This window comes from Amblyomma americanum, chromosome 9, assembly GCF_052857255.1.
Source record: "Amblyomma americanum isolate KBUSLIRL-KWMA chromosome 9, ASM5285725v1, whole genome shotgun sequence".
In the NCBI taxonomy this organism is placed as follows: Eukaryota; Metazoa; Arthropoda; class Arachnida; order Ixodida; family Ixodidae; genus Amblyomma; species Amblyomma americanum.
In genome coordinates this window covers 110,697,851-110,723,799 of record NC_135505.1, presented here as the reverse complement: position 1 = coordinate 110,723,799, position 25,949 = coordinate 110,697,851, and the positions used below count along the sequence as shown (strand labels likewise).

General features: G+C 45.3%; 1 protein-coding gene across 1 annotated transcript; it reads right to left on the bottom strand.

Moving 5' to 3' along the window:
- Nucleotides 1-1,243: 1,243 nt before the first annotated feature.
- On the bottom strand, nucleotides 1,244-20,604 carry LOC144104060 (calmodulin-lysine N-methyltransferase). Its single transcript, XM_077636845.1, has 12 exons — nucleotides 20,466-20,604; nucleotides 18,818-18,996; nucleotides 17,589-17,650; nucleotides 16,121-16,181; nucleotides 15,915-15,969; nucleotides 13,705-13,768; nucleotides 12,023-12,083; nucleotides 11,309-11,383; nucleotides 9,154-9,217; nucleotides 8,502-8,630; nucleotides 4,150-4,234; nucleotides 1,244-1,815 (listed from the first exon to the last, which is right to left on the bottom strand). The coding sequence occupies exons 1-11, from the start codon at nucleotides 20,562-20,564 to the stop codon at nucleotides 4,151-4,153; spliced, it is 933 nt and encodes a 310-aa protein (XP_077492971.1). The 5' UTR covers nucleotides 20,565-20,604; the 3' UTR covers nucleotides 1,244-1,815; nucleotide 4,150.
- Between the last annotated feature and the right edge of the window lie 5,345 nt (nucleotides 20,605-25,949).

The window sequence follows — 25,949 nt, the reverse complement described above, 5'->3', positions numbered from 1 at the left end:
ACAGTTATGTTACCTTTTAGGAAACAAAACAGCCGAAATCACTGCTAAAAACCACACGATTTTCTTCCTTTTGCTGCTAGGTGGCACTGCTTAAGCAAATGTTGTGGTGCTGTGCTTTTGAGACAACGTAATTATGTCAACAGAAACAGCACTCGGACCAGCGCAGGTTAACATGGGTGCTGATCCACTGCTTTTCATACCATGTACACTACTACATTATGACGCGACATGATGGAGATGTAAGAAACAAAGGAGATATTTCGGGCTGCTTTTGTCTGTGCCACATACTGCGCAGAATCATGTAACATGGCTGAGTTGGCAATCATGGCCCTTTCTATCTGTTACATGCAATCGCTTCCTAGGCTCAAAGAGTGGTAGTCTGAGCCTCTTCTTAGCACTAAAGTGGATTGTTACTTTATTGCTTTTAACCAGGCAAACCATGAAAACAGGAACAATAAGCTGCTCTTCTTACTCAAGAAATCTGTCAAGGGCCAAGCCTGTCTGAGCTGCAGTAGGCTTGCATGGAAAAAAAAGCGCAAACTAAAGTAGCACAAAAATGTGCTTAAAGCCAATAAATCCCACATTACAAGAAAAATACAACAGTATTACCGCTAACACCAAGCGCAAACACGGATGAGTCAAGGGGCTATGAATTAAATTACGGCCATGGAAGTTGCACTTCAATGGAGGCGAATTACAAAAATGCCCATGTGCTGTGCGATGTCAGTGCATGTTAAAAAACAGGTGGTCAAAAATAAAACTGCGCCCTCCACTATGTCGGCTTTCATAGGCCATGTGCAGCTCTGGGACATTAAAAACACACATACCATGCTTAGCATACAAAATGTTGGTGTTACTAAAACAGTACTACTGATGCTGAATGCAATTTTGAGGAGAATGGCAGCTCTGTGCAAATTAGCCATAGGCAAAGGTCGGAACAAAGATTGAGATACAGAGGCAAGAAAACTTGTATAAATTGCTAGAGTGGTTTGCTGCAGGACAAATAGTGAAATTACAGAGCAATTGCTACGTTAGGGGCACAGTGGTCATACTTTTCGTGCTTGTATGTCTATGCAGCTTTTCTCAAGCGTGAGCATTATCCGCACCTGCCTTAAGATTTCACTTTGCTCCGCGGATGACTGCTCAAACACTCTCGACAAGCATGCTCATATTTGTGCATCAAAGCAGGCTGGCAATGGTTGCAACAAGAACATGCAGCAACACACCACCTCCAACTCTCATATTCTTCAAAATAACAACTTTTATTTGGCATTAATAAATACAATGATTTCTCTTCAATAAATTATTTCTGTGAACACCTTGTTTCATGTGAGATGATGTTATTGTTAAGATATTTGGCAAGATTGCAAGACGGCAGGAAAAAATGCACTATGGGGGCACAGCCCCCGTAATGAGATTTTTTTTCTCGCTCTCGAAAATAACCGTTATTTACAACATTTATCAGGTAAGGTATTTTTTTCGATATAGTTCTCTCGTTGGACACTTCACTACATGAGAAAATGATTTTTCTTTTTTTTTTTCATTTTCTGAAACATTTGGTGGTGAAACTGTGAAACACGTAAACAACAAACACACTGCACACACACGCACACATCTGTTTATACATAAAACGTGTGGCTTATGGTCATTATTGAAATTCTTTTCATGCAACAATTGGTGTTCTTGGTCCTGAAGATGTTGTTTTCCAAGATGGCGGCGGTCATGGCGGACGTCTGGTCAGGACCAGAGATGACTGTGTCTTGTCTTCTTTCTTTCCCTGGTTCACGAGATTCTTCAACATGCACCTGAGGAATGCTGCAACAAAAAATGTGCAGGCTTGTCTAATGCACCTTAATGAGCTGTCAATCAAATTCACTGTCAAATTCTAGGAGTGCAGACACCAAATAATCTGCTCGTTTAGACTTGGTAAATAATCTATACATGAATTTCTTCACTCACGTTGTTTTAGCTTTAGTTTCAGCAGTCAAATGATGGCTATGACATCAAAGTTTAGTACAGGCCGCATGAGGTGCAAAAAATTTGTGACATACAAATTGCTGCTTCTTCGGTTCCTGTCATTCTGGCTATTGCAGCAGGCTGCCTTAAGCAGTTTATTGAATTAACATGACAAGGCTGAGATTACACTTAGTTTTCCTATGCCTTATGCAACTTGTACTGAACTCTGATGTCATGCTCATCATATGGCTGTTGAAACAAACCGAAACTGTAGTAGAAGACAGCAAATTCTAAATTATTCACCATGTGTACATCAATTTCATGAGGCAATCGATATATACTAATAGCTCAGCTACCAGTACTTTATTGAAGAGAACAAAATGTGCAACCAAAAATTTCATGTCTACGCTACTTTAAACAAATTTAATGTGATGGAACTTGTAATATTATTTCTCAGTTCAAGAAGAGTTGTTGCTGAGTGATAAGGTGCCGGCACTACTGCCCAAACTTTGCACTTCTAATCAATTCATCTCAAGAAAATGGCAGCAACAAGCGGTACTGCCTGTAGTTTAAGGCCACTGCACAGCTGCAACCGCAGGTGACCGCATACGAAACGTGCAGTGCTGAACAGAGGTGGCCGTGGATTTCGGCCTGGGCAGTGCACACAACAATCTGCCGCCTCTGAGCCTCGTAGACGACGGCGCACACTACTCTGGCGCCACGGGTCGCCGCCGCAGAACCTGTTTCACTCTCCTCCTCCGTTCCCCTTTCCGTACTCTTTTTGCTATTGCAATCTTTCATCCTTCACTGCACTCTGCGTTTGCTCTCTTTCATCCTCCACTATGCTCTTCTTTTGCTTAGTTATGCCAAGTGATGAAGCCGACACTGCTCAATGCAGGAACGGACACTTAAAGGTGCACTAAAGAGGAATCTGAACTCGTCTTTTTACCGCGGGAACTCTATCTACACGTTCCGGGCATTCTCATAAACATTGAATTATTGTCCTGTGAGGCCGACTACCCTAACTAATTCGGCTGGAACGTCCCGGCTCCCACCTTTTTCTGAACTCAACGCGGTAAGTAGGTGGAGTCAACCAACGCGTGGAGTGCCTTTCAGCCAGTCCAGTGGCGGCTTTGCTTTCGTTTTTTTTTCTTTTTTAGGTTTCTTTGAATAAACAGTTTCAGTCGCAGACAACAAAGCCGCAAATTACGCCCATGGAAATAAAAATACACGTGGACTCTTTGATTTACGTATCACTCCGCCAATGGCAGAGCGGCAAGCCGCCACGGGACTGGCTGCCGCATTGGTTGACTCCTCCTACCTACCGTGTTGAGTTAAAAAAAAAATACGGGAGCCGAAACATTTAATCCAGGTAATCGGCCGCACAAGATAATCATTCGATGTTTCTAAGAATGCCTGGAACGTGTAGATAGAGCTCCCGCAGTAAAAAGACGAGTTCAGATTCCTCTTTAGTGCACATTTAAGAGCTGCAATCTAAAATAAAATCAGGGGTTTTAACATGGGTGCTTGAGAATAAAAAGCTCACAATGGGCAAATACAGCAGTGGTACCAGTCAAGCCATTTTACAGCAGTTTGTCTCACTTTGCCTTTTTCAACAAAAGAAGAGCCACAACTCCATATACTAGGTGTGTGAGTAGATGCTGGGACACTAGTTCCAGAAGCCTAATTGCATATGTTTGTCAGTAGAAACCGATGGCTAATCCCTCCATCTCCCATAGAATTTACACGTGGGCGTTGACTTCAACACTGGCGAGATCTGAAAAAGGTTCTAGAGCAGTCCTTTACGACAGCTGGGCTAAACTGGGCTCCACTGTGATCTTGTGGTGGTTTTTCAGTTTACCAAGTGCTTAAATCAGCTAGTTTCAAACCCCACCACTTTTCCTTTACCCACTTTATTTTGGGGCTAATCATACAGTAATTGCTGCTAACACACGAAAACTACAGAGCCAGTCATTATTAATTGAATTTCGGCGTTTTTTTGCATGCCTAACAGGCATGCAAAAAAACGACATGAGATTCTTCCACACCTCTTGAAAGCCGTTTTGAAAGGCTAAAGAAAAGCTCAGTACTCTTACTCGAAGTTACTGTCACGGTCAATGAAACAAGTTAGCAAAACCTGCAGTGGAGGAATGTTCAGGCATGCCAATGTTCATCGTAAATCGCTTTGCGTACCTTATGCCGACAGTATCTTGCGAAGGATGAGCATCTGTGGGTAGTGAAGGTTGGCATCGTAGATGTCTGGTCTTTCCTGCTGATACTGAAATTGAACAATGATTGGCTTGAACTGTAGTGGTTGCATTTCCTATCGTGCAGGAAGTCACTGCACTCACAGACTACAACAGCTCTACTTGTTCCGCCTTGGGAAAATGTAGAAGCGGAATCCGACCAATGACAGAGGATGGTCACTTTTGCTTTCAGGGTTACACCAAATACACAGGACTATCACAACTGAGTCACATGGTTTTGAAATACAGTATTTTGCAATGTACGCCACCATAGTAAGTTGAGTACTACATGAAAAGTAGTTTAAAACTATCTGTGGTCAAATTTCAGTGCTAACCTGTAGCCTTGCTGCCATAACAACAGGGACTCTGGCCTCCACAAGCTGCTGAGAGCAGTCTTCTCACTGCTCCTTGAATGCTCTATACATTACATGCTGCAGTGGCTCAGCAGCCTTACGTTACTGAGTGCGAGTTGTGGGATTGTATCCCTGCGGTTACATTCACATTTCAATGGGAGCAAAGTACAAAAATATTCATATGCTGTGCAAATGTCAGTGCACTCATGTGTTGTGCAACGTTAATGATGAATCCGAGCGCACTGGGAGAGAAGGGCCTTTGTCTCGCAGTGGACATGACCTGGCTGATGATGATGATGATGAACCATCCACAATGCTGCCCGTAGGGTTCGAACCTTTATACTGGCAGCAATACACTGCATGCTGCTACTGTTCAGAGTCCTAAAGCAAAGCTGGAGTGTGATCCTAAAGAAGTCAAAACTGTAGCACAAATTTTTTGGCATTTACTTTAGACTGTGCTATGAGCACACAGATTAGCTGGTGGCTAACTACTTTCCATCTTATCTGATGAAGTTGGCAAGTAGAAGCATTTTTATAAAGCCTTTCTCCCATTCTTTCTTTTGTCAAGCTGTACTGAAGAGCTAATTACCTCTTGAGACTAATGCAAAGTCAATGATTCAATGGCCACGATAGCACACATGAGCGACATGCAAGTGCTCACTGGCTTGCAAGCGAGGCCACAGCACCATTATTTTAAAAAGCTGTTGAACAAAAAAAATAATTACAGCAGTCATGTGTTCCAGGATTTATTCCTTACACAAAAATACTAGGCCAAAGCTCATGGATACCTTCGCTTTCAAGAACAGCGGAAAAAACAAAACATATGTTGAACCGTCTTTTAGTTGAGCAAATCTATTGACTGTGCAAAGGCAGACTTTCTGCTACAACTGTAACTTCATACAAACAAGATTATTCCCCCATTTACTCGCTATCACTACATAAATAACATCAATATTTGAAACTAATACTTGGCCTTGTGCCACTGCAACGAATCATACATGACTAGTGTCGCCAACAGCCAAGTTCAACACAGCAAAAAACGATGGCCTCTTCCAGTGGGTGGATGGATGAATGGATGCACTGACAGATGGACAAGGCTGAACCCTTTAAGTCGGGCAGCGGTTCATGACACCTGGCCGTGACACGTAATATAATGTACACAAACTGGAGACTGGGAATGCTCGTCTTCACTTCAGCGTGAGCCATTCCACAACCTCTTTCAGAGTGCGGATGACATTTCAGTCTTGCCTTGATTTTAGCCGCCAATTAGCTAACTGCTTGGTTATTTCTACCCGTTTAAAATCTATTTTTCCTTCACTGTCTTTAAACCCCAATACTTTGAATAAATCAGCCCCTTCATTTTCAACTGTAGGGTGAAGCCTTTTACAGAAAAGTAGTCAATACTCCCATCCTGGCTTCAAACAACAAAGAGCATCCCCTAGAATTATTGCAGATATTTTCTTTAGCAATTTCGTGCTTGAACGTTCTGTACGCTCCCAGTGCTAATTTAATCTGCATCTATTTTCCAAAGGCCCCTCTCTGTTTCTTTAACATTTTTTTTTTTCCGAGTGGTTACGGCGCTTGGCTGCTGGCCCGAAAGACGCGGGTTCGATCCCGGTCGCGGTGGTCGAATTTCGATGGAGGCGAAATTCTAGAGGCTCGTGTACTGTGCGATGTCAGTGCACATTAAGAACCCAAGGTGGTCAAAATTTCCGAAGCCCTTCACTACGGCGTCCCTCGTAGCCCTGAGTCGCTTTGGGACGTTTAACACCCATAACTATAAACTAATAATCGATAAATCCTGATTCCCCCCTCCCCTTCCCCCAACTACTGTTAAAATATTTGCTTGACAACATTCTAGTACAGTTTCTCCGTTTTGTTCAACATTCCTCATGTGCGAGTAACTGAAAACTCTCCTAGCCCACTGCTTTTCCCCCATTTCTCTTAATTGCTCCTCAAATTCTGTCAGCTTCTCTGCTTTCGAATGATGTCCATCCCATGTCACCCTGTACCCCCTGATTTGGTGTATTTCCATGCGCCCCCAAAGCAAGCCTACCTGCCCCATGCTGCTTAATTTCTAACCTTGCATGAACCTCTAGTCACGTGCACAGGACTGCACTGCCATAAGTCAGCCTACAAACCATCACCTCTTTCCAAATCCCTCTTACCACTTCGTACCTACTGTAATTCCGCAATGCCCTATTTTTCAAGACAGCTGCATTCCTGCTCCCTTTAGTCAATACATATTTTTCATGCTCCGTTACATACTCAGCACCATTAGTTTGAAGCGAAAGCTTCACTACGCTAGGTTTCCAAGAGGGCAGCGTCAGTGCAGTCACGTGGCAGGTCATGTGACTTACTGACGTCATCACAACCTGTCCACCGTGGCAGGTGGCAACTGCCCCATCGGGCATCGGGCATTTCATCAATGCTTTACAGACAATCCGTTTGGCAGTGTGTGTGGCGTTTGTGAATGTAGCCATGCAAAGGAAGCTTTCGCTTCTCACCAGGGTTAACCAAAGTTGAAACCATAGCTAATTTTTTCCACACCATAAGATACTTGTACTTATCCACTACCTCTCGCGCGACCTCCTGTACACTATGCTTGCCGCCCTCATTATCATTAAAAATCATGACTGCCGATTTTTCGTTACTAAACTTAGATCTAATCTATCTCTCGCAGTACCTCAGATGCCCATCAACCTCTGCAAATCTTCCTTGTTGTCAGCCATTAATACTATATCACCCACATACATCAGTCATGTTAATGACTGTTTAATCCAGTCTCCTTGCTTGAAAAAAGAAAGGTTGAAGCCAAGGCTGCTCCTCTCTAGTTTGTACTTTAATCCTTGCAGGTACAAATGAACAACAAAGGTGACAGAGAACATCCTTGCCCAAGCCCTTGCTGTTTCTCTACAAACTGTGATACATTTTTTCCTCACTTCATAAACACTTTGTTACTTTTATAGATATCTTTTAAAAGATCAGCTAGTCCATCTTCCGCACCTAATGTGCCCAATATATCCCACAAAACCTCTTGAATTAGGCTCCCTTGAGAAGGCTCCCTTGAGATCTAGAAATGCTAGCCATAGGGGCCTGTGTTCCTTTTCAGCAATTTCAATGCACCATGCCAATGAGAACAGATTGTCCTCTAACCTCGTTTGCTTCCAGAACCCATCCCCTAGCTCCCCTAGCACCCCCTCATTCTCCACCTATGCCCGCAGTCTGTCCTTTATAATCTGCATCACCACCCTGATCTCCGAATGTAGCCCCATCTTGTGCCAGCCATAGCAACTGTATCCCAGCAAAATTCTTAACCGCGTCACACCACACGATTCCTTGCTACCCTTGGCTACAATCCCATTCTCTTGGTACCCATTTAGTCATTCTTAACAGGCCACCATTTATCTCTTCTGCGCCTCAAGTCCGGCTCAAGTCCTCACCCTAATATTAGTAAGTACAGTGACCTCTTCTCATTCATTCCAAATTGCTTATTTCAACTGCCAGTGTATCCAAACTGATGCCTTGGGGCCTCTCAAAATCAAGTGCATTAGAAAGGCTGACAGCATTTTCAAACCTAATGTATTCTAAACAAACTTTCGGTCCCCTTCAAGTTAGAATTATCAAGGGTACAATGCAATCAGAATAACATTTCTTCTCTCGTACTCTACTCTTTCCAGTCTCTTAATGTTGGACCTATCATTTATTTTTTGCCCGCTATCACAGTAGAAACTTAAGCGAGTCAAAAAGTTACTTTGCGCTGCTTTGTTCACGCAAAACAAGAACTAATCTTCAACAGCCTAAAGCTCGCAAAAAAAGAACAGCATTCATTCATGCAGGGTAGTGGAACTGTGTGCTACAATCCTAGTTTTGTGGGAGTAATCGTTACTTCCTTCTTTCTCTTAAACAAACATTGCAACAACAGTAAAATGGCCTAAAGACTCACCCGAGCATGGAGCTCCCAGACGCAGGTATCGTAAGCCATAAGTATTTCGACATAGAACCGTGACTGTGCAAGCTCCACGAAGTGCTGGAACGTTCGTCCCCGAGATGGTGCCAGGATCACAGCAAGGCCCTGCAGTTTCCGTTTTTAACAATGATACAGCACGTCTCCAAAGATACGAGCTGTTGCTTTCAACTCTGGCTCATGCAAAAGCCACGCAATTTGTCCAAGATCATAAAAGCATGCAAATCTTCACCAGTTCACTCGACCTCACTAACTGCTGACAGTGGAGTGGAAGAAATCAGTGTGAGGCAATGGTTCCCAGACCCGTGCGGCTGGCTTGCGAGCATGCGAGAGCAGCACACTCAGGGGAGCTGTCACTTCACACTCTTAAAATACACTCCTCTGTGAACAAGTTATGCGAAGAAGCATAGCTAAAATTCTACTTTGATGAGGCAGCACATTCCGTTCAAACCTTTGCCTCTGTTGCAAAAAAACCTCACTAAAATCCAAATGTTTCAATAAAGCAACTTCTTTGCGCTAAAGCTCTAAAATTTCATTTCTTCAACATGCTCCTGTGAAAAGGTGACGCAAACCAGGCTAATTCTTGGCTAACTCTAGGCCTCGCCTTCAATTACTGCATGCTGGGAATTACCTTATCACTAAGAAGCTTCCAGATTGTGTTGACAAGCGGCTGACGACCTTCGTCGAAGAAGAGACTGCAAAAAAAGCAGGTTTCACCTCAAAATGAGGCTAGCAGTTCCACAGCATAACGGCAAAGTGTGTGCGGTTTATGCACAGCATGATTAACAATCGCAAAATTCGAAGACGGATGAAGCTGTCAAGACACCAAATATGACTCCTAAACTTGAACATGTACGCGTGTGTACATAAGTACTCTGAACACACTATTCCGTTTTAAGTGCAATCATATCTTCCGTTCCGGAAATGAAGAAAATTCTTTGCCCGTAAGAAAGCTCATTTAGCGTACACTACCTGCATGCACCTATCATAGCTGACAGTTTTATTTCAGGCAACATACGAAAAATGTTAGGAGCCAATAGCGTGCTCCATTTACTTTTGTACGCGCTTGTACACTTGTAGAGCACCACGATCGCTATAAGTTAGTATACTCCGTTGTAAACTAACTTTTCACGCTTATTGTACAAAATGGAGGAAACCTCTCATTTCGCCGCTTCATCTTCAAAGCTCAAATATTGCAGAGAAACCTCTTTGATACGTTCCCAGTTCATACGATTCCCGTTTCGTACGCTCAAAATGGCGGACATTAAAAATGTCCCAGACTTGCACTATATTTTTCCCCGGTCAATACATTCCCGGAATACACGATTTACCGGCTACTACGTTTAAAATTTCGTTAAATTATGGCCGCATAATACGTTTATTGACAAACCGCACATGTGCAAACATACAAGTGAGCCGAACGAGAGGGCAGCGACATGTTTTTTGCAGCAGTCACCCGCCGTGGTGGCTTCTCTGCAGTGCCTCAACGTAACGAGACGAAGCACCACCGCCGCCACCACTACCACCACCACCACCACCAAGAAGAAAAAAAATAATAAAACGGCGCCCCAGCATTCGCGACGGCTGTTTCTGCGGGGTCGCGATATGAAGAGGGGAAACGCTGAGGTTTTTTTCGCGGTGCATAAGGGAAAGAGTCCAAGAGGGGAATCAGCCGGGCCAGTTTGTTAGATCAGTTGTTAGTAGCGCTGGCGTGTGTCTCCTTTCACTTTGTCCCTTTCTTAGCGCTTTTGAATTTTTCTTGTCAAGGGAAAGGAGGTGAAGCTGCTACGAACTACAGCGATGCCGCCAATGCACTCACATACGAACGGGTCGGGTGGGAAAAGCAGAAACATTGCGACAATCAGCCGCCACGGTGGCTTTCCCACAGTACTTAAGAGCAAAGGGCGAAGCATCCGAAAATGACACGGAAGAGATTTTGGTTACTTTCGTCACTGCCGTCGACGGACCAAATGCGTTACGAATTTCCTTCCGCCCTAAAGAGAGCGCAAACGCGGAGGGCTGAATTCAGCGAGCTCTGGAATGAGCTCTGTTCAGCTCTTGTGCCAAGAAATGCCAATCGGCATTTTTATAAAGTGAAATTTGTCAATAAATGTCTTTTACCTCATTCAGCAGTTACATTTCTCAAAATCAGGCGGTTTGGACCATACGTTTTCCCGGTTAACACGTTTTTTCTCGCAATCAAAAAATAAACGTATCAACGAGGTTTTACTGCATTTGGTGGTAACAAAGCTAGCCACTGCTCCTCATGCCTTTACCAGTGACACAAACGGAAATCAGTATGAAGTAAATTCAATGGATATAAGTGAAACAGCAAAGTGGCAGCCATGGCTACTGCACAAGAAAAAGAGCACAACTGCGGACCAAAAGGGCATCTCCAGTGACCATGCATTCAACATGAAACAACGGGTGGCAGCTGTCAGTGCCCGAAGTGACAGAGGACTGCACACTACTGTGTTTGCATGGTAATTACTCGACCACCCAAGTGCAAGTCAACACCTACAACATTCACATTGTGAAGTAGGCAAAAGCTGCAGGACTACAGAGAAGTGACACCTACACATATTGACCTACACTGTTAGGATATAATGCATTTGGTAAAAGAATAAGTTCATGTGTACATGTAGTAAACACTACCACACTGAATCCATAAATTACTATTTTCAGGAATGAATGACAGATGCCATGGCTGGACACATATTACTTCCTTTTTAGTTAAGAATAAAACCACTACTACTACTAGTCGCAACGTAGCATGCTGCACCTACCAGTCAGCAGATATGATGACGTCAAACCGGCCCATGAGGTCCCCGATGTCGTTGTCATCATCCCACCTTATCCTCCTGCAAAATGAACATTATGATGTGACAGTATGTTGTGACATGCACTAAACTGTGCCCTGCCTAACCTCAGACACTTATGAGCACAGCACTTAGATTTAAAGAATATTTGATGCACAGAAGAAGTAATTTATTTTTACGCGCCACAGCAACCCAGTGACCTTGAGAGATGCTGTGGTGAAAGGCCCGGGTCAATTTCAACCACATGGCATTCTTAACATGTGCTGGAACGCCAGTGCAAGGGTGTTTTTGTGTTTTGCCTTCACTGAATTATGGCTGCCATGGCCGGTAATCAAACACGCAACCTTGGACTTTGCAACTGAAACTCGGAGCCACCAAGTTATCACGGTTGATAGACGGTATAAAAGGATGCAACAAATCTTGAAGCCGAGATAACTGGATTGATTTCACATGACACTAAGACTTCAACAGCACCAAATCATCTGCATAAAAGGCACAAGAGCATTTAGTAATCAAAGCTAACCTTGTGCTGTGTAATCAAAACATGACACCAAACTCATGCACCACAAAATATTCATGCCTTTGTGTTGATGATGACAGTGATGATTTTCTGTCTGCAATCACTTCACAGAAAAAATGCATGCAAAGCCATAGTCTGACATAGATGTAGTGCGACATTACCTTGCTACTACATTGGCATTTCCCAAGCAGCCCGTATTGCGTTCGAGGATTATTTGGACATCTGGACAAGAAATTAAGGAAAATCTTCTCTTTTTCTGGAAGGCGCAGTGATGATGGATGACCATTACAAGCTGCACAAATTAGATGGCAAATGACTATTTATGCATTGCACTACACTCAATGCACGAAAAAGAAATGCAAGCCTAAATGCTGATAGCAGATGCAAGCATTAAATGCCACCACAATGGACACCAGGCACTGTATTTGATGCTACGAGCAGAAACCAGAGCGCATCGCTGTATCATTTGGAAAAAAATATCGATATCACTCTATTTTATTTCAATTAGACATCTCAATGTTTTACCCGACCATTGCTAAGGTCTTCCGATACTCTTTCTACTGGCCATGAAACTTGTGGGCAGCATACAGCTTTATCGTGCACGGCTTTGTACGCCACTTAGAAAGGGGCACACCCTTCTATCAGAACAGAAATCAGTGCTATGTGGCCCCAGAGATTAGGGGTTCTCGCCCTCGAGAACACATGCAAAAGGACTTAACTACCAACTTGAGGATAAATCATGTCATTTCTGTCTAAAAAGTAAGTCAACATGCGCTACTTGATAAGATATTTCAATCTGCACTTAACTTTGTCAAACTAGCACTCCCTTTACGACACTCCTCCTGCAGCATCCTCCCTCCACTTGCAAACTTTCTTTCATGATGGAACAGTAGGTTGTTGTCCTCTAATTGACACTGCTTCCTTTCCTAGTGTCTACTTCTGTCTTTACATAGAACTTGTCAGAAATTTTCACGATAATTCACAGTACACGGGCCTCTAGTGTTTCGTCTCCATCCATAGAAATGCAACCGCTGTATCCGAGATCGAAGCCACGTCTTTCGGGTCGGCAGCTGAGCGCCATAGCCACTGAGCCATTGCGGTGGCTGCAGTGGTGGTTGTGTATACTGCAGTAAAGACATGTTAGAAAGTTCTGTTACATGCTCGTATACAGGCTCCTGGGGCAGCATTCCACTGCCGTTTCGGTTTCATCCAATTCTGCTCTCTGAAACTAGTGAAATGCTCGCCATGAACATTTCACATTTAGAATGAGCATCTGAGTTTGAAACTGCAGCACAACTGTAGGTGCACACATTGGGAGTGAGGCCGCCGAAGATTGAAAGGATATTCACGATTACGAGATGGGACATAACACAAAGAGAACAGACAAATGCTCATATATAACTGCAGTGATCAAGAGCAGAGATGTTACCTGTGATGGGGCGTGCACAAATTCTGTGTTGACAGCACACATTATTCATGATTGCATGTGGTAAAGATGACTAAGCGTAGCCCTGTGATGTTTGTGTGAGTCTCTATAGTCGGATAAAACTAGAGAACGAAGTGGAAAACATCCCTCAAAGAAGGCCCTCTAGCCAATGGTGTCGACTGTTTGTCATGATGTCGCGGTTAATCTCCTAGTGTGACATTGCAGCTGGCTGGCAGGCGCCTCTGGGAAATGGGACTAAATGCGACGCCACGACGATCGGTCGATGCCATTGGCTGGAGGGCCTCCTTTGCGGGGCGAACGCCCCTATGTTCTCGTCTTGCATCTGACTGTAGTGTCATTCATAAATGCTTTGGAGGCCAATGCCAACTATCCCAACTACACGCGGTAAAAGGATACTCTGCACAGACTTGTTGTTCCCGTCCGACAGAAAGACTTCCCGAGCTCTCGTCGTGGCGGCAACCTGGAGAGGAAAGCATGAGCATATAACAGCTCAGTATGCCAGCGGACAAATGTATTTATTTATTTAATAATAAACAAACAATGCGTTCAGCTACAGCAAACAAACATCTCAATGTACACATCACTGTCGCTGCACATGAGAGTTTGCATGCACCAAGACACTCTCGTTACTATCAGAGCACACGTTTCAAGTATAGTGACAGAGGTCAATGCTGCTAGGGTTGCACACATGGAAATTTCGATGCAAATACCGAAAGTAAATGACTTGTGTAAAAGTGCAAAATCTACATCATTCAGTATAAAAAGCAAATGCAGCTTTGGCAGCAGAGAGCCAGGTAAGCAAATGAGATTGGGAAGTTTGTGGTGATAAGGTGGCCGGCAGCTGTTGTGGGAAAGCGTTAGTCGCAACCAGGTATATCAAACCCGGATATTTCGAATTGTTGTCTATAGTGAACACGCAGGTTATCCCCTAGAAAATCCTACATAAAAATATAGAAAAGGAGCAGAGCATTTTGAACTACAATTTCGCCAGTTGTTCCCTTTATCGAATTGTGCACCACACCCCTGCAAGTGGCACTTCTCCTAAAGTTGTTGGCACTGCTGGCAATGCTAGCGCTGTGAAACCGTGCGCTGAGGTGAACATGGGGTGTGCCTGAGTGTGGCCTTGCATCACTTGTACTCATCCATGCCACACTGCTGTCATCCGGTGAAGACAACCTAACTAAACCCTGGCGGCGGCCCTCACCTGGTGTGCTTCGCTCGCATCGCTGCCGAAGGCGTCCCAGAAAAAAAATGTACCTTAATTATAATGAGCGATTATTCTATTTATAGTGTACTGCTAACAGGATTAGACATATTATTATAGGCGGTGGCTAGTTCCAAAGCACCGTCTGTTGCGGCTTCGATGCAAAGTCGATTAGGCCTTACGAACACTTACGAGCAGTGCGCTGCCAGTGCGCCAGTGATCGGCACGTTGTTGCAAGTGCGTCACTAGCGTGGGTGCAATGTATTGGTGCTTCCGGGTTACCGACATGGTTTTTTGTTACCAGATTTTATATAACGATCTATTTTGCGATCCCCTTCGAGTTTGATATATCTGGGTTCGAATGCATTTGAAGCTCATAGGAAGAGGGCCTTTGTCCTGCAGAGGACGTAGTTCGGTTAATGATGATAAGCACTGCTGGGAGTAAACATAAAAAAATTCGCTGCAGGCACGAAGATGTTGTGAATGCAATAAATAACGAACAGCCACAAACCTCGTTATAGCGAAAAAGTAAAAATCACAAAATAGTCTGAATATAAAATTTTGTCAAGTGTAAGCAGTGCAGTTCAGCCAGTGATGGGACGAACAACTCGGGCTAATTTAGTGCCATTCTGAAGGTGCTCGCAGAGATTCTCGAGGCCACAAAATAACTGCGTGCCAGTTATGTTGGCTTCCTCGCACAGCACCACCAGTAGGCCAAGCACTAGTTAAGGTGGCATCCCCGCATTACAGCCATGTCACGTGGAAAATGGTATGTCAGAGAGAAAGCTGGCCACCATTTTCGCCTCCACAACAGCTGACATGAGTGAAGGATGGTTACTGCAAGGCTACAACCGTCCATGCTGCTGCTTCTGAGGCACTGTCAACAGGTGCGAGAGGCGAAAATGCGTGCCGGCTGCTGGGCTACCAAACCCTCTACGCCGCTGTAGCTTCTGTGGTGCTGTTGGTGAGATACAAACACCAGTGCAAGGTAAAAACATGAACCTTGGCACCAATGCTTGCCACACCACCCTGTCACTTGTGCATTATGGCAAAGCCTGCCGCCTGCCATTCTAGCGGGCACCGTTCGGCACTGGGGAGTTCGATATATCTGTTTCGTGGCCAACAAAGTTCGATATATAAAGTATAAACTGCATGTGTTGGTAGAAATATTTACGAAGACTTCGATATAGCCAATAATTCGTAATACATCTGCGTTTTTTATCCTGAGGTTTGACTGCATGGCAATGCAACAAATAAAAATGAGAATGTTGCCACTGAGACGGCAACATTATGATAAATACTAACAGGGACAGGCTAACAATTGTGATGACGCCAACAGAGACAGCAACAAAGTTTGGAGAGAGAGAGAGAAGGGAGGCACGGTCACAAGGCTCAGACTTACGACAAATCCGGCGAGACACGTCATACCACCTCCCAACTCGCATACGCTCTTGTCACTGAAAAACATGTTAAGAAAGAAATGAATTCAGAAAAAGAAACATTCTGTGGTTCTTTATTCGCTTCGCAAATATAGAGAAATACTGACAATGATAACAACCATAACTATAAAGCAGACCAGCTCTATGGAAGATGCGATCCAATACTTACACGAAAATCTCTTTGTTCTTCATGCAGTAGTATGCAAGGACCTCCTCTGATGGCCATATACCTTGACAATAAAATAAGACAATATCATTGCATTCCGTTGTGTTGATATAAACTTTAGCAAACAGTAAATATAAACAGAGTAATGTCTGATTTATAACTACTGCATCGACACTGATAACTGCTAAGATGATACTTTTTCGCACCCTTTTTATAAATGCTGAAGCTTTAATCACTGAAAGCCGCACTAATTCAAGAAACTCACAGCCAATATTGAAGGAATAGAGCTGACTTACTGTAAGGTGTAAGTGAAGCATATGAAAGTTAAGGTTAGCAGTGTCTTAGCATACAGCTAAAAGACATTTGACTTCTGTTAATTCAATCATAATGGGTCAAATCAAACAAATAAAATTGGCAAAAGCATGTTGACACGAGCCAGCCTGCACAAATTGGAGAGTTGAGTGAGAGTGAAAAATTGACTTAAAGTCAGTTGGATTAACAGAAGTCCACTGTAGTATCCTCCTCAAATGTGGCGACAGCAAGATGAAGGCACCCATGCATGGTAGTAATCTGTATTTCAACATATTTTGCCGGGCCTAAAGGAGCAGGGACACACAATGTCAAGGCTTAACAACCTTAAAGACCTTGGAAACAGCTAGAGGACTGCTACAGCCATTACAACTTTGTTCTTTGGTGCATAACGGAGTGCTATATTTAGGTATAAACAGCTCTTGTCACGGCCTTGTAGGCTTATGTGACCTCTGTTCTACATTACATACCACGAGTGATGTCACATAGCACTCGCTATTCCCGCTAACCTAAATCCAATCTCCAGGGCGACAATTCTGCTCTAAAGATACACTAAGAACAAAATTAAATTGGCCTACATTAATTTATGAACACTATCAGGAGGCTACTTTTACTGAAAGGGATGTTTTTATAAGCTACAAGAGAGAAAAAAAGAAAGTACTGCCACTACATGCTGTTTTCACAAACTAAGTGTGGTGACGTCAATGCTTTTTTTCATTTGCAGATCTCTGAGGCTAGATAACACTGCCATACACTTTGGATCGGCAATCACTGAATACCTAATGCACAAAATGCCGCGTTGTCACGACAAGTTTGAAATGGTTGTTAGAAAAAGTACAAATTTCTCAGTAATCAATATGTCCTTTGCTGCTGAATAAATGGCAACAGAGCCAAAGATAGCCTATTGACTTTTACGAACAAAAACAGGACGGAACTGTCATCAATAACCCTTTCAATGGTCTATTAGCTTTAATGGCAGACAGATATAGCATCCAACAAAAAATCTTCCCTTACACAGAGCTCTCCCCAGCATCTTACAGCTATTGAAGGACTCTGGCATTACTTAGCCAAAGGGAGCTGCAATGCGAAAATTCTGTGTCACGGCTCCTTCAAACAACTGCGAGCGCAGCGAAATCCCAATACAAGCAAACAAGCCACTCACAGATGTTGCCGGTGTTGTCAAAGCCTTTGATGTCCTTCAGCGATATTCTGTCAGGCAGTGATCTTGCAGCAGCGAAGAGAAGCACGGTCAGCGCAAAACATTCTTAATGCGTAATCAAAGCATTTCAGTGAGAAATATGACACAGGCCAGCATCACACGGTTAGCTTGCGCTAGTTTCCTCCACTCATTACGAAAACGCATCACAAGTGCAGCTGATTGCATATCCCAAGCAGTGCAGTATTAGTCCTCCTAAACTACGGAGTTATGTATGGAAGCAAAAGGTGATAGTGACGTTCTTCCAGAAAAGTATGGGACAGCATGGATAGACTTATCTTCTCTTGTTCTTATGTCACAATGTCTCTGCAGGCTGTCTCTATGATCACGCTAAGCCTAAGAACATGCATCAAAGACACTGTAATGTGCGACAGCTGGAGGGTAGCACTGCCAAGCACGCGATCCATTCATTTAATTTTGTCAATTTAAAAACAACAAATCATGAGACCATTTTTATCCATGCCACCCACAAGGACGCTGTAAACCACTGCCGTGCATAAAGAGTGAAGGCACACAGACATCATGAGCTACAAAATTGGGCTTACAACAATGTCAGGCCTATCCTGTGAAAAATCAATCACAAAATGACGAGACTCTGAGAGGAAGACACCACAGCCACATGCTGCACACAGAAATAGTACATAGAACACCAAAGGCAGCTTTTCTATGGCAAACCTGTGTTCTCTGTACATATACCAACCATGCAATGTGGCACACATTTCTGGAGTTGTATCATCTAACACAGCATCCAAATGATAATACTTATGCTTTTACTCAATCCAATATCTTGATTTTTGCCTTTGGTTTTCAATAGCATTCTAAATGTGCAGGCTCCCTGTGATACAGTGAACAAGAAACAGAAGGAAATAGGACAACTATTTACAGACCACGGCAGACTGCTGATTATAATCAGGGAATAAGTTGTTAGCTTGAAATTCCATTTTAATTGCTAATGTCATACTGGACCTGCACTGCATGACTGCACTTGGTCATTCAAATACCGTATGAGAGGGCCATTTAACGGCTTAGATTTCTCGGTCTTTTCTTTTTTTTTTAAATCACAAGGCAAGTTCTGGTTAGCCAAAAGTCAACAGTGCACACCGCACAGTTGTGCTCGCCAGTTCACATGCACTGGTACATGCGGCAGGGAAGAAATGGGTTACCGGGCAGCTTACCGGATCCTAAGCTCAAAGTCAGGTTCCTTGAGACAGGTACATTCATACCAGACACCCTCATCGTTTTCATCCGAGCGCCACCGCTCTATGGGGCTTATCTGCAGTAGTCCGAATGCGCTGAATCTCCGCGTTGATCCGAAAAACAGGTCTGCCTGTGTCACCCTGCCTTCGTGAAGTGCCTGAGATGCGGAGACGAGGCAAGATTTGGAGAATCAAGTACAAACACAATAAAAACCACGAGGATATTAGATTGGTTGTTTTGTGCATTTCCTGCTGTTATGATTAACCAAACATCTTCAAGCCAACATATAAAACCTTTAAAAATGGAGAAAAGCGGGCATTTCAATCATTCATTAGGCCAGCGTAATTTTCTATTACACGACTTTATATCTTGGGCGTTTGTGCATCACACACACAGATTAAAAGAACAATAAAGAAGGCTTGGTTAATAACAATACCAAACACTTGCCGTAACAGCCTCCAATTATTGCAATCACTACTGCAGTGACACTATTAATTATAATTTGCAATATTACCTATGATAACATCTAGAGCTACCGTGTACGGTTAACTAATGCAGAATAAATCTTTGTGTACAGTACAAATGCCTCACACTGTGGAAGCATGCGTGGTACAGCTGGCAGCAAAAGTTTACGGGATGTGGCTTTGCGGAGGAAATAAATTACTTCGGCCAAGTCACACAAGCCACTCCATGATTCATCCGTCTGCGTCTTTCGCTGCCGATTTTCATAAGTGTAGTTACAAGGACCATCCACCGTGTTGGAAGCAGGAGCAAATTTTCAATCTTAACTATCAGCGCGACGGGAACCAGCGCACCTTTGGGCTATGCGCCAGCTATGCAATGCGCGCAGCCCATACATCACGCCGGTTAAGAAGCGCGACAAGTGGTCTTCCCCGCAACGCCCGACGATCGAGCGCCACCGATCTAGGCTGCTCGTCTCCATCGTTCTCACCCTCCCCTCTCGTCTCTCCCTCTCCACCCGTCGATTTTTTTTTTCCGTCGCTCTGCCTCCAAATGTTACTGTGTCAATGTGTCATGGTCGCTGGGCGCTCGCATTGTGCGTTGCAAAACGTAACGAACAAGCGCCCGCTACGCGACGCGTTCAGGGCTAGCGGGACGCATTAAAGCCAAAGCACTGTCTATGAGGCCCAGCGGGGCGGCCGCGCGCGCAGCAATTAGATCATTTTGAAACGGCCTCTTACCCCTGCATCGGCATTCGGCGACCCGCGCATCAGAGCAGATCTCGGAAATTGGGGAATGGACGCAGAGGAACAATTCAAGCCCTGGGGAGAGGGGGAAGATGAGGGAAATGACATTCGCGCATCGCGTACTGGGCAGCCTTTTTTTTTTTTTTCCTCTCGCCGCTCATGCTCAGCGGTGGCTATCTAGTTTTCCAGCTTGATAAGATTGCAGGCGACGCCACGGCTTCCGCGAGCTGCCGTAAATAGAGCCGCCCTCCGCTGATAAGGTGCGCATCCTCGCATCTCGATCCGCGAACCTCAGCGGAGCCGTATCAGTTCCGAGCTGCTCCGGCTGCTCCCGTGTTCGGCTCGTTGGTACTGCTGCGCGCCTGTGCGTTGCATGCTAATATTTGAATCGGTGGTAAGCCATAATGCATCGACTCACTTTTGCAAGCATTTTCCAGCGCATCTTGGCCATGGAGGAGCCGAATTTGCCCTTCGTTGCTGTGGGCTTGATGGATTTCTTTCTGATGTCCGCCGCCATCTTACATCGGACACAGAGTTGTCAGACGTGCGAGCCATCGTCCTCGTGTGCGTGGCCAACGCTAGTTGGCAGCACACATGTTGGGCAACCTCGTCTAGTTCTGGTTTCGTTTTTCATGCTGGCTGAAACTCCGGCCGCGGCGGCCGCTTTTCGATGAATGCGAGATGGAAAAAATGTCCGTTTGCTTAGCAGTGTCGGTCTACGTTAAAAATCCCAGATGATCAGAATTAATCTATCACGGTGCCTCCTTTTCTTTCTGTCACTCCCACCTCCACTAAGTCTTCCGTTACGGCGGGCTGAGGCGCCATCGCGAAGAAAGTTACTGGGCCAGAGAAATCGCCAAATTACCCGAACTCAATCTCAAGTTACTGTTCTTTCTTTTCCTCGCTACCAATTATTATAGCCGCCGCGGTGGTTGAGTGGTTATGGCGCACGGCTGCTGACCCGAAAGACGGGAGTTCGATCCCGGCCGCGGAGGTCGGATTTCAATGGAGGCGAAATTCTAGGGGCCCGTGTGCTGTGCGTTGTCAGCGCACATTAAAGAACCCCAGGTGGTAGAAATTCCCTGAGCCCTTCACTGCGGCGTCCCTCATAGCCTGAGTCGCTTTGGGACGTTAAACACCAATAAACCAACCAACCAATTATAGTTATTATTATTTTGTTCTTCAGAGCTAAACCGTCAAAATGTAAAATAGTGAAGCCATCACGTGTAAATACAGTGAATTAGAACATGTGTAAATTTGTGTGAACTCCTTGAGCCATCGTTTGACTTTATAATTGTGTGTACAAGAAGCAGTAATATGAAAGGAAATACTTAGTTGTGCTCAAGAACCAGATTTGTTTTTACTAGCGCATGGGACTTGAAAAAAGAAACAATATGAGAGGCATTCTAGAGAAAAAGTACTCTGAAACATAAGAGAGAGAGAGGAAGAGAGATCTAAATTCAATGTCAAAGGAGTTTAGTCTTAACTCGGCTGATTTGCTCCCTTGCACAGGGGACGAAAAACGCCAAACGGGAAGCGTGTAGAAAAAAAGAACAAAACAGGAAAGGAGAACAAGATACTATAATTCATTTCCGGTATACAGTCAGCGAACTGCACGCTGCGCGAATATATGGAAGTTTCCTCTTAGAAAACTCGTGTTATAACACGTAAAGTTATAATACGTGTTATAATACGAAAGTCTCGTATTATAACACGTCATACCCAAGCCAATTATCGGTATCACGAGGTTTTTTACAGTCATTCTTGCACTCTGTTTACGTCCCTTGCTATCGAGAAGTTTATCGATTTATACGTGTTCACAGTAGCAGCTGTCTCAGTTTAAAAAACTAGGCGCACCGTCTCCATACAGCCTTCACTGAAAAAAAAAAAAAAAAACTTGGAGCCTTCCTAACCACATTCTTAAGGAAGAAAATGCGAAAACGTAGGGAAGTTTGCCCAGCCCCAAATATTCCAAAGGATCCCCCAATTTAGGAAATGGGTCAACCGTAGAAAAATAAATTAAGGTGTATTAGTGGGGACTAGTGGGTGAAATAAGGTGGAAGAGTGAGTAGTATGATCCAGTGAAAGGTACACGAACTTTCTAGTCCTCAGATTTTCAAATTTGGCGGTGCTGATGACGTCATGACTCTCTTGACCAACCAGGGAATTCCGTTACGGAGGAACCGAGTGGTTTTTGCAAGGCAACCTAAATGTTATCGCATTATTAAAACACGAGCCTGAACATCGGCGGCTGACTACGCAAGGCATACGCGGTATCACAATAGGCGAACTCAAGGCGATGTTGTATCTCTCGCCTTACAGGCAGGAGGATTGTGGAGTCAGACGTCGAGGATGAGAAAGTAAATAAGTGAGTTCTTCAACGAGAGTTGAGTGCTGCAGATTGTAGTCCGGAAAGTACGGTGATAATAATTAAGTTGCTATCACGTATTTCTTTACATCGGTATATCAAACAGTGAACAAAATTTTTAAAGCTTCTCTAAGAAGCAAACACCTTGAAGATGCAGTAAACTAGAATCCGGTGTCCTCTATTATTTGAAAGTGTACAGCCTTTGTCAAATGTCTGCGCGCCAGGCGGTCTGCTTTTCAGCTGAAAATTGAACTACTCAGGTCAGCCTTTAGAATCAAAGCACCTGGATGGCTGGGACGAGGTTTCTTCTCGCTTTGCAGAAGTTTACAGCTTGACGGGGGACTTGAACGCTGCTGAGAACGAAATCCCGTGCACTGAAGACTTTTGACTGGGGATATACATGTCTGTATGTACAATCGCGGGCAAAATTAAGTAACAGACCTCAAATTTTCATTGTTTTTTCCACTGCCCGCCCAGGGAGCCACTTACGCGCCCTTGAAAATTGAAAACTGGTTTTGGGGGAAGGGAAATGGCGTAGTATCTGTCTCACATATCGGCGGACACTTGAACCACGCCGTAAGAGAAGGGATAAAGGAGGTACTAAGAGAAGAAAGGAAGAAAGAGGTGCCGGAATAATTTCCTTTCCTCGAAATCATGGCAGTCTAGAACATTGTCAACGCTAATGAACGCCGGCGGCCTATAGCTTCAGTACCGCGTTTCTGCCACAACGTTGCCAATGCCAACGCAGGCAGCGTACATCTGTCTCTACCACCACGCCACGTAGCTTAAAGGGTCCCTGAAAAGGGTGTATGAGGTTGTCTGTAAAATGCTCGCATTATGTAGAGTACAGGCCAAGGAGCTTTCATGCCGCGTACAAGACCTCAAAAGCAAGCCGATTATTTACATTACAATTTTTAAAGCTCCCACAGCCGTGCCTATCGGTGACCCGCGGAACTGGGCTTTTGGCCGATTCCGCGCTCGTTACGTCAGCAGCCGACTGCTATCATTGGTTCGCGCGCGCCGGCGGAGGGGGGGGGGGGGGGGGGGGGGAGTGCGAGGGGCCGACGGAGGAGCGCCGACATTTCAGCGTGAAAAAAGTGACGAGAGGAGAGGGAAAGGCGCGAAGGCGCGGAAATTCAAATATTGACTACATATAACAGCTTCTACGAAGCGCTCCCAAAAAATTAATAATAATAAATTATGCTCAGGCTTCTCTACACTCGTGCCAGTCTTTCGCCTTCCAAAAATTCTCGCTGGAGGATATTTGTGCAGCGGCGTCCTTTAACATCCTAGGCACATCGCAGCTTTGTTGAGACCCCCTTTCACAGCCCCTTTAAAGCGCGACTGAGGTGTCCACTGTCCCAGGGGGCCAGTTATGCGCTTTTCCTTTGGTTTCGAAGCTCCCGCTCTTTATCGGTTTCGGCACAGCTGCGGCTCGGCGACGTCGCGTGGTTCTCGGTTCAAGGTCATATGAAACACACCAAACAAGCTAAGGAAGGGAGTACAGACAGACGGACGGACGCAAAAACTTAATGCAAGTGCGTTCAGACCCTGCTGGGTCCCTGGGCTACTGCGCGGTCCCGCAGAGCATCAGGTTGGTCATGTCGGGACATGACGTTTGCAGCCCGAGTCATCGCAGCTTGCTGCGGTTCGGGTCTGCAGACGTGAGCAAGACCTCCCAGTCTTCTCAGCTCGAAATGGCGGGCTCTCCCTGCTGGGGGAGGATCAGCAGGGCCTCCGAAAAGGATGTGGTAGTGTGTGGCGTGAGGGTCATCGCATAGGGTGGGTGCATGCAGGGGACGTGTCACAATAGTGGGATAACAGTTCAGGGGAAGAAAAAGAGGTGGTGATTAAGACTTTATTCAGAGAAGAGGGTTTGAAGGCCGAAAACGGCCCTTTACATATGTGTAGTCCTTAGCCCGGGACCCCGCTGGACGAGGCCGCTTATCGCGCCCGTTCGACTAGAGCCCTTTGAGATTCCAGCTTGAGCAGGTGAGCAGGGCTGCCTCCCATGCCTCTCGGGAAGGGGAGGGTTTGGGAGAAGGGAAGGATTCTTCTGACAAGCCCAAACCATGTGGAAGTTATCGGACACTTCCCCGCAGTGAGGGTCGCGCCCATCAATTTTTGAATCAAAATGTTTTGCTATTGCAGGACAGAACAAAGTATTGGTCTGCAGGCGTCTGAGAGTTCGCTTATCGGGTTTACTCAGGCCCTTAGAATTTCCTTGAACCGCAGAAGCGGTTACCCATAATCTCTGAGCCGGAGGAGCTCTGGATGAGGTGCCCGGTAAGTATGCGCTCAGGCGGCCGCGTCCGCAGCCTCGTTACTTCTAAGGCCTTGATGGCTCGGAGCCCAACTATGCGTTAGGGTGAAGGGTCCGATTCCCTTACTGACAGCTTTAGAATGTGGTAGGCTAAAGGAACCTCGCCGGCCAGGTAGTGTTCACAGGCTCGACGCGAATCTGTGATGATTACCTTCGCAGACGCAATGGCTACCTCGTCGGCCTGCGCTGAATTTGTAGCTCGATATGAAAGGCCGTCAACGTGTTTGTCCTGGTGAACTACGGCGGCCGTATAGAATCCACGGCCCTGCCACGTCATTGTAGTGCATACCCTGGTTGGATCCGTGTTGGTGTTCGAGGGCCCGAGCGCGCGCCTTTCGTCTGCCTTCGTGTGTCTGCGTGTACATGTTGCGCGGGAGTGGAAGGACCCAGAGCTTGTGGCGCCATAGATCCGGAATCCGATACGTATCCTCTGGAGTGCACTCATGTTGGATGTGCAGGCGGTCTAGCAGGCGGCGCCCGGATGTCGTCTGCGATAGTCGCGTATACCGGTTCACCAGGTGGGCCTCCCGTAACTCCTGTGGTAGGAGTTGAGCACCTCCAACGCTTACAACTTTGCCTTGGACGTGGCCACTGGGAGGTCCAGTGCTCGCTTTGTAACCTTTCTAATGATGACATCGATTTGTGCCTGGTGTTGTTTCGTAGTGCGAATATAGGGAACGGAGTAAAGGGTCTGAGCAGATTTGGAGACATCTGAAGAGGATCTGTTGGTAGTGCGTAAGAGGGGAGGAGGGTAAGTCCGACGTTCCAGCATTTGTGTGCGCTCGGAAAAGGTGTGCGCCCGCTCTCTCGAGAATCCCGGATCGAGACTGCCCTGAGCCCGGCAAATCAAACCTCGGGCCAATTTATCGGTAGCCTCGTTTCCAGGGTTCCCAGATTGAGCCGGCACCCACTGCAGCTCTACCCTGCGTGGTAAATTTTTTGTAGGGGTGTTCAACAAATGCCAGGCAGGGATGTGAATTCTGCCCCTGACACAGAGTTGTACAGAGCCATTTTGGAGTCACTAAAGATGTATTGGGCGTCCGAATGTGCAAGGCCTAGGGTGATGGCGGCCTCCTCTGCCTCCTCAGGCGTAGAATCAGAGGGAAGACGGTGAGTTAGAGGGTGGGGTAGTGGGTGGAGTAGGGATGGATTGTAGCCAACTGCTACCGCGTCATGTGCTGTACATGCGGCGTCTACCCAAGTGGCATCGT

Bases quoted from the DNA above. Each gene is read 5' to 3' on its own strand.
- LOC144104060 (XM_077636845.1), bottom strand. From the start codon at position 20,564: ATGGCGGCGGACATCAGAAAGAAATCCATCAAGCCCACAGCAACGAAG. The intron at 18,997-20,465 runs GTGAGTCGATGC...TCCGCATCTCAG, and splicing joins GCTGGAAAATGCTTGCAAAA to GCACTTCACGAAGGCAGGGT. The intron at 4,235-8,501 runs GTGAGTCTTTAG...GTTCAATTTCAG, and splicing joins TCTGGGAGCTCCATGCTCGG to TATCAGCAGGAAAGACCAGA.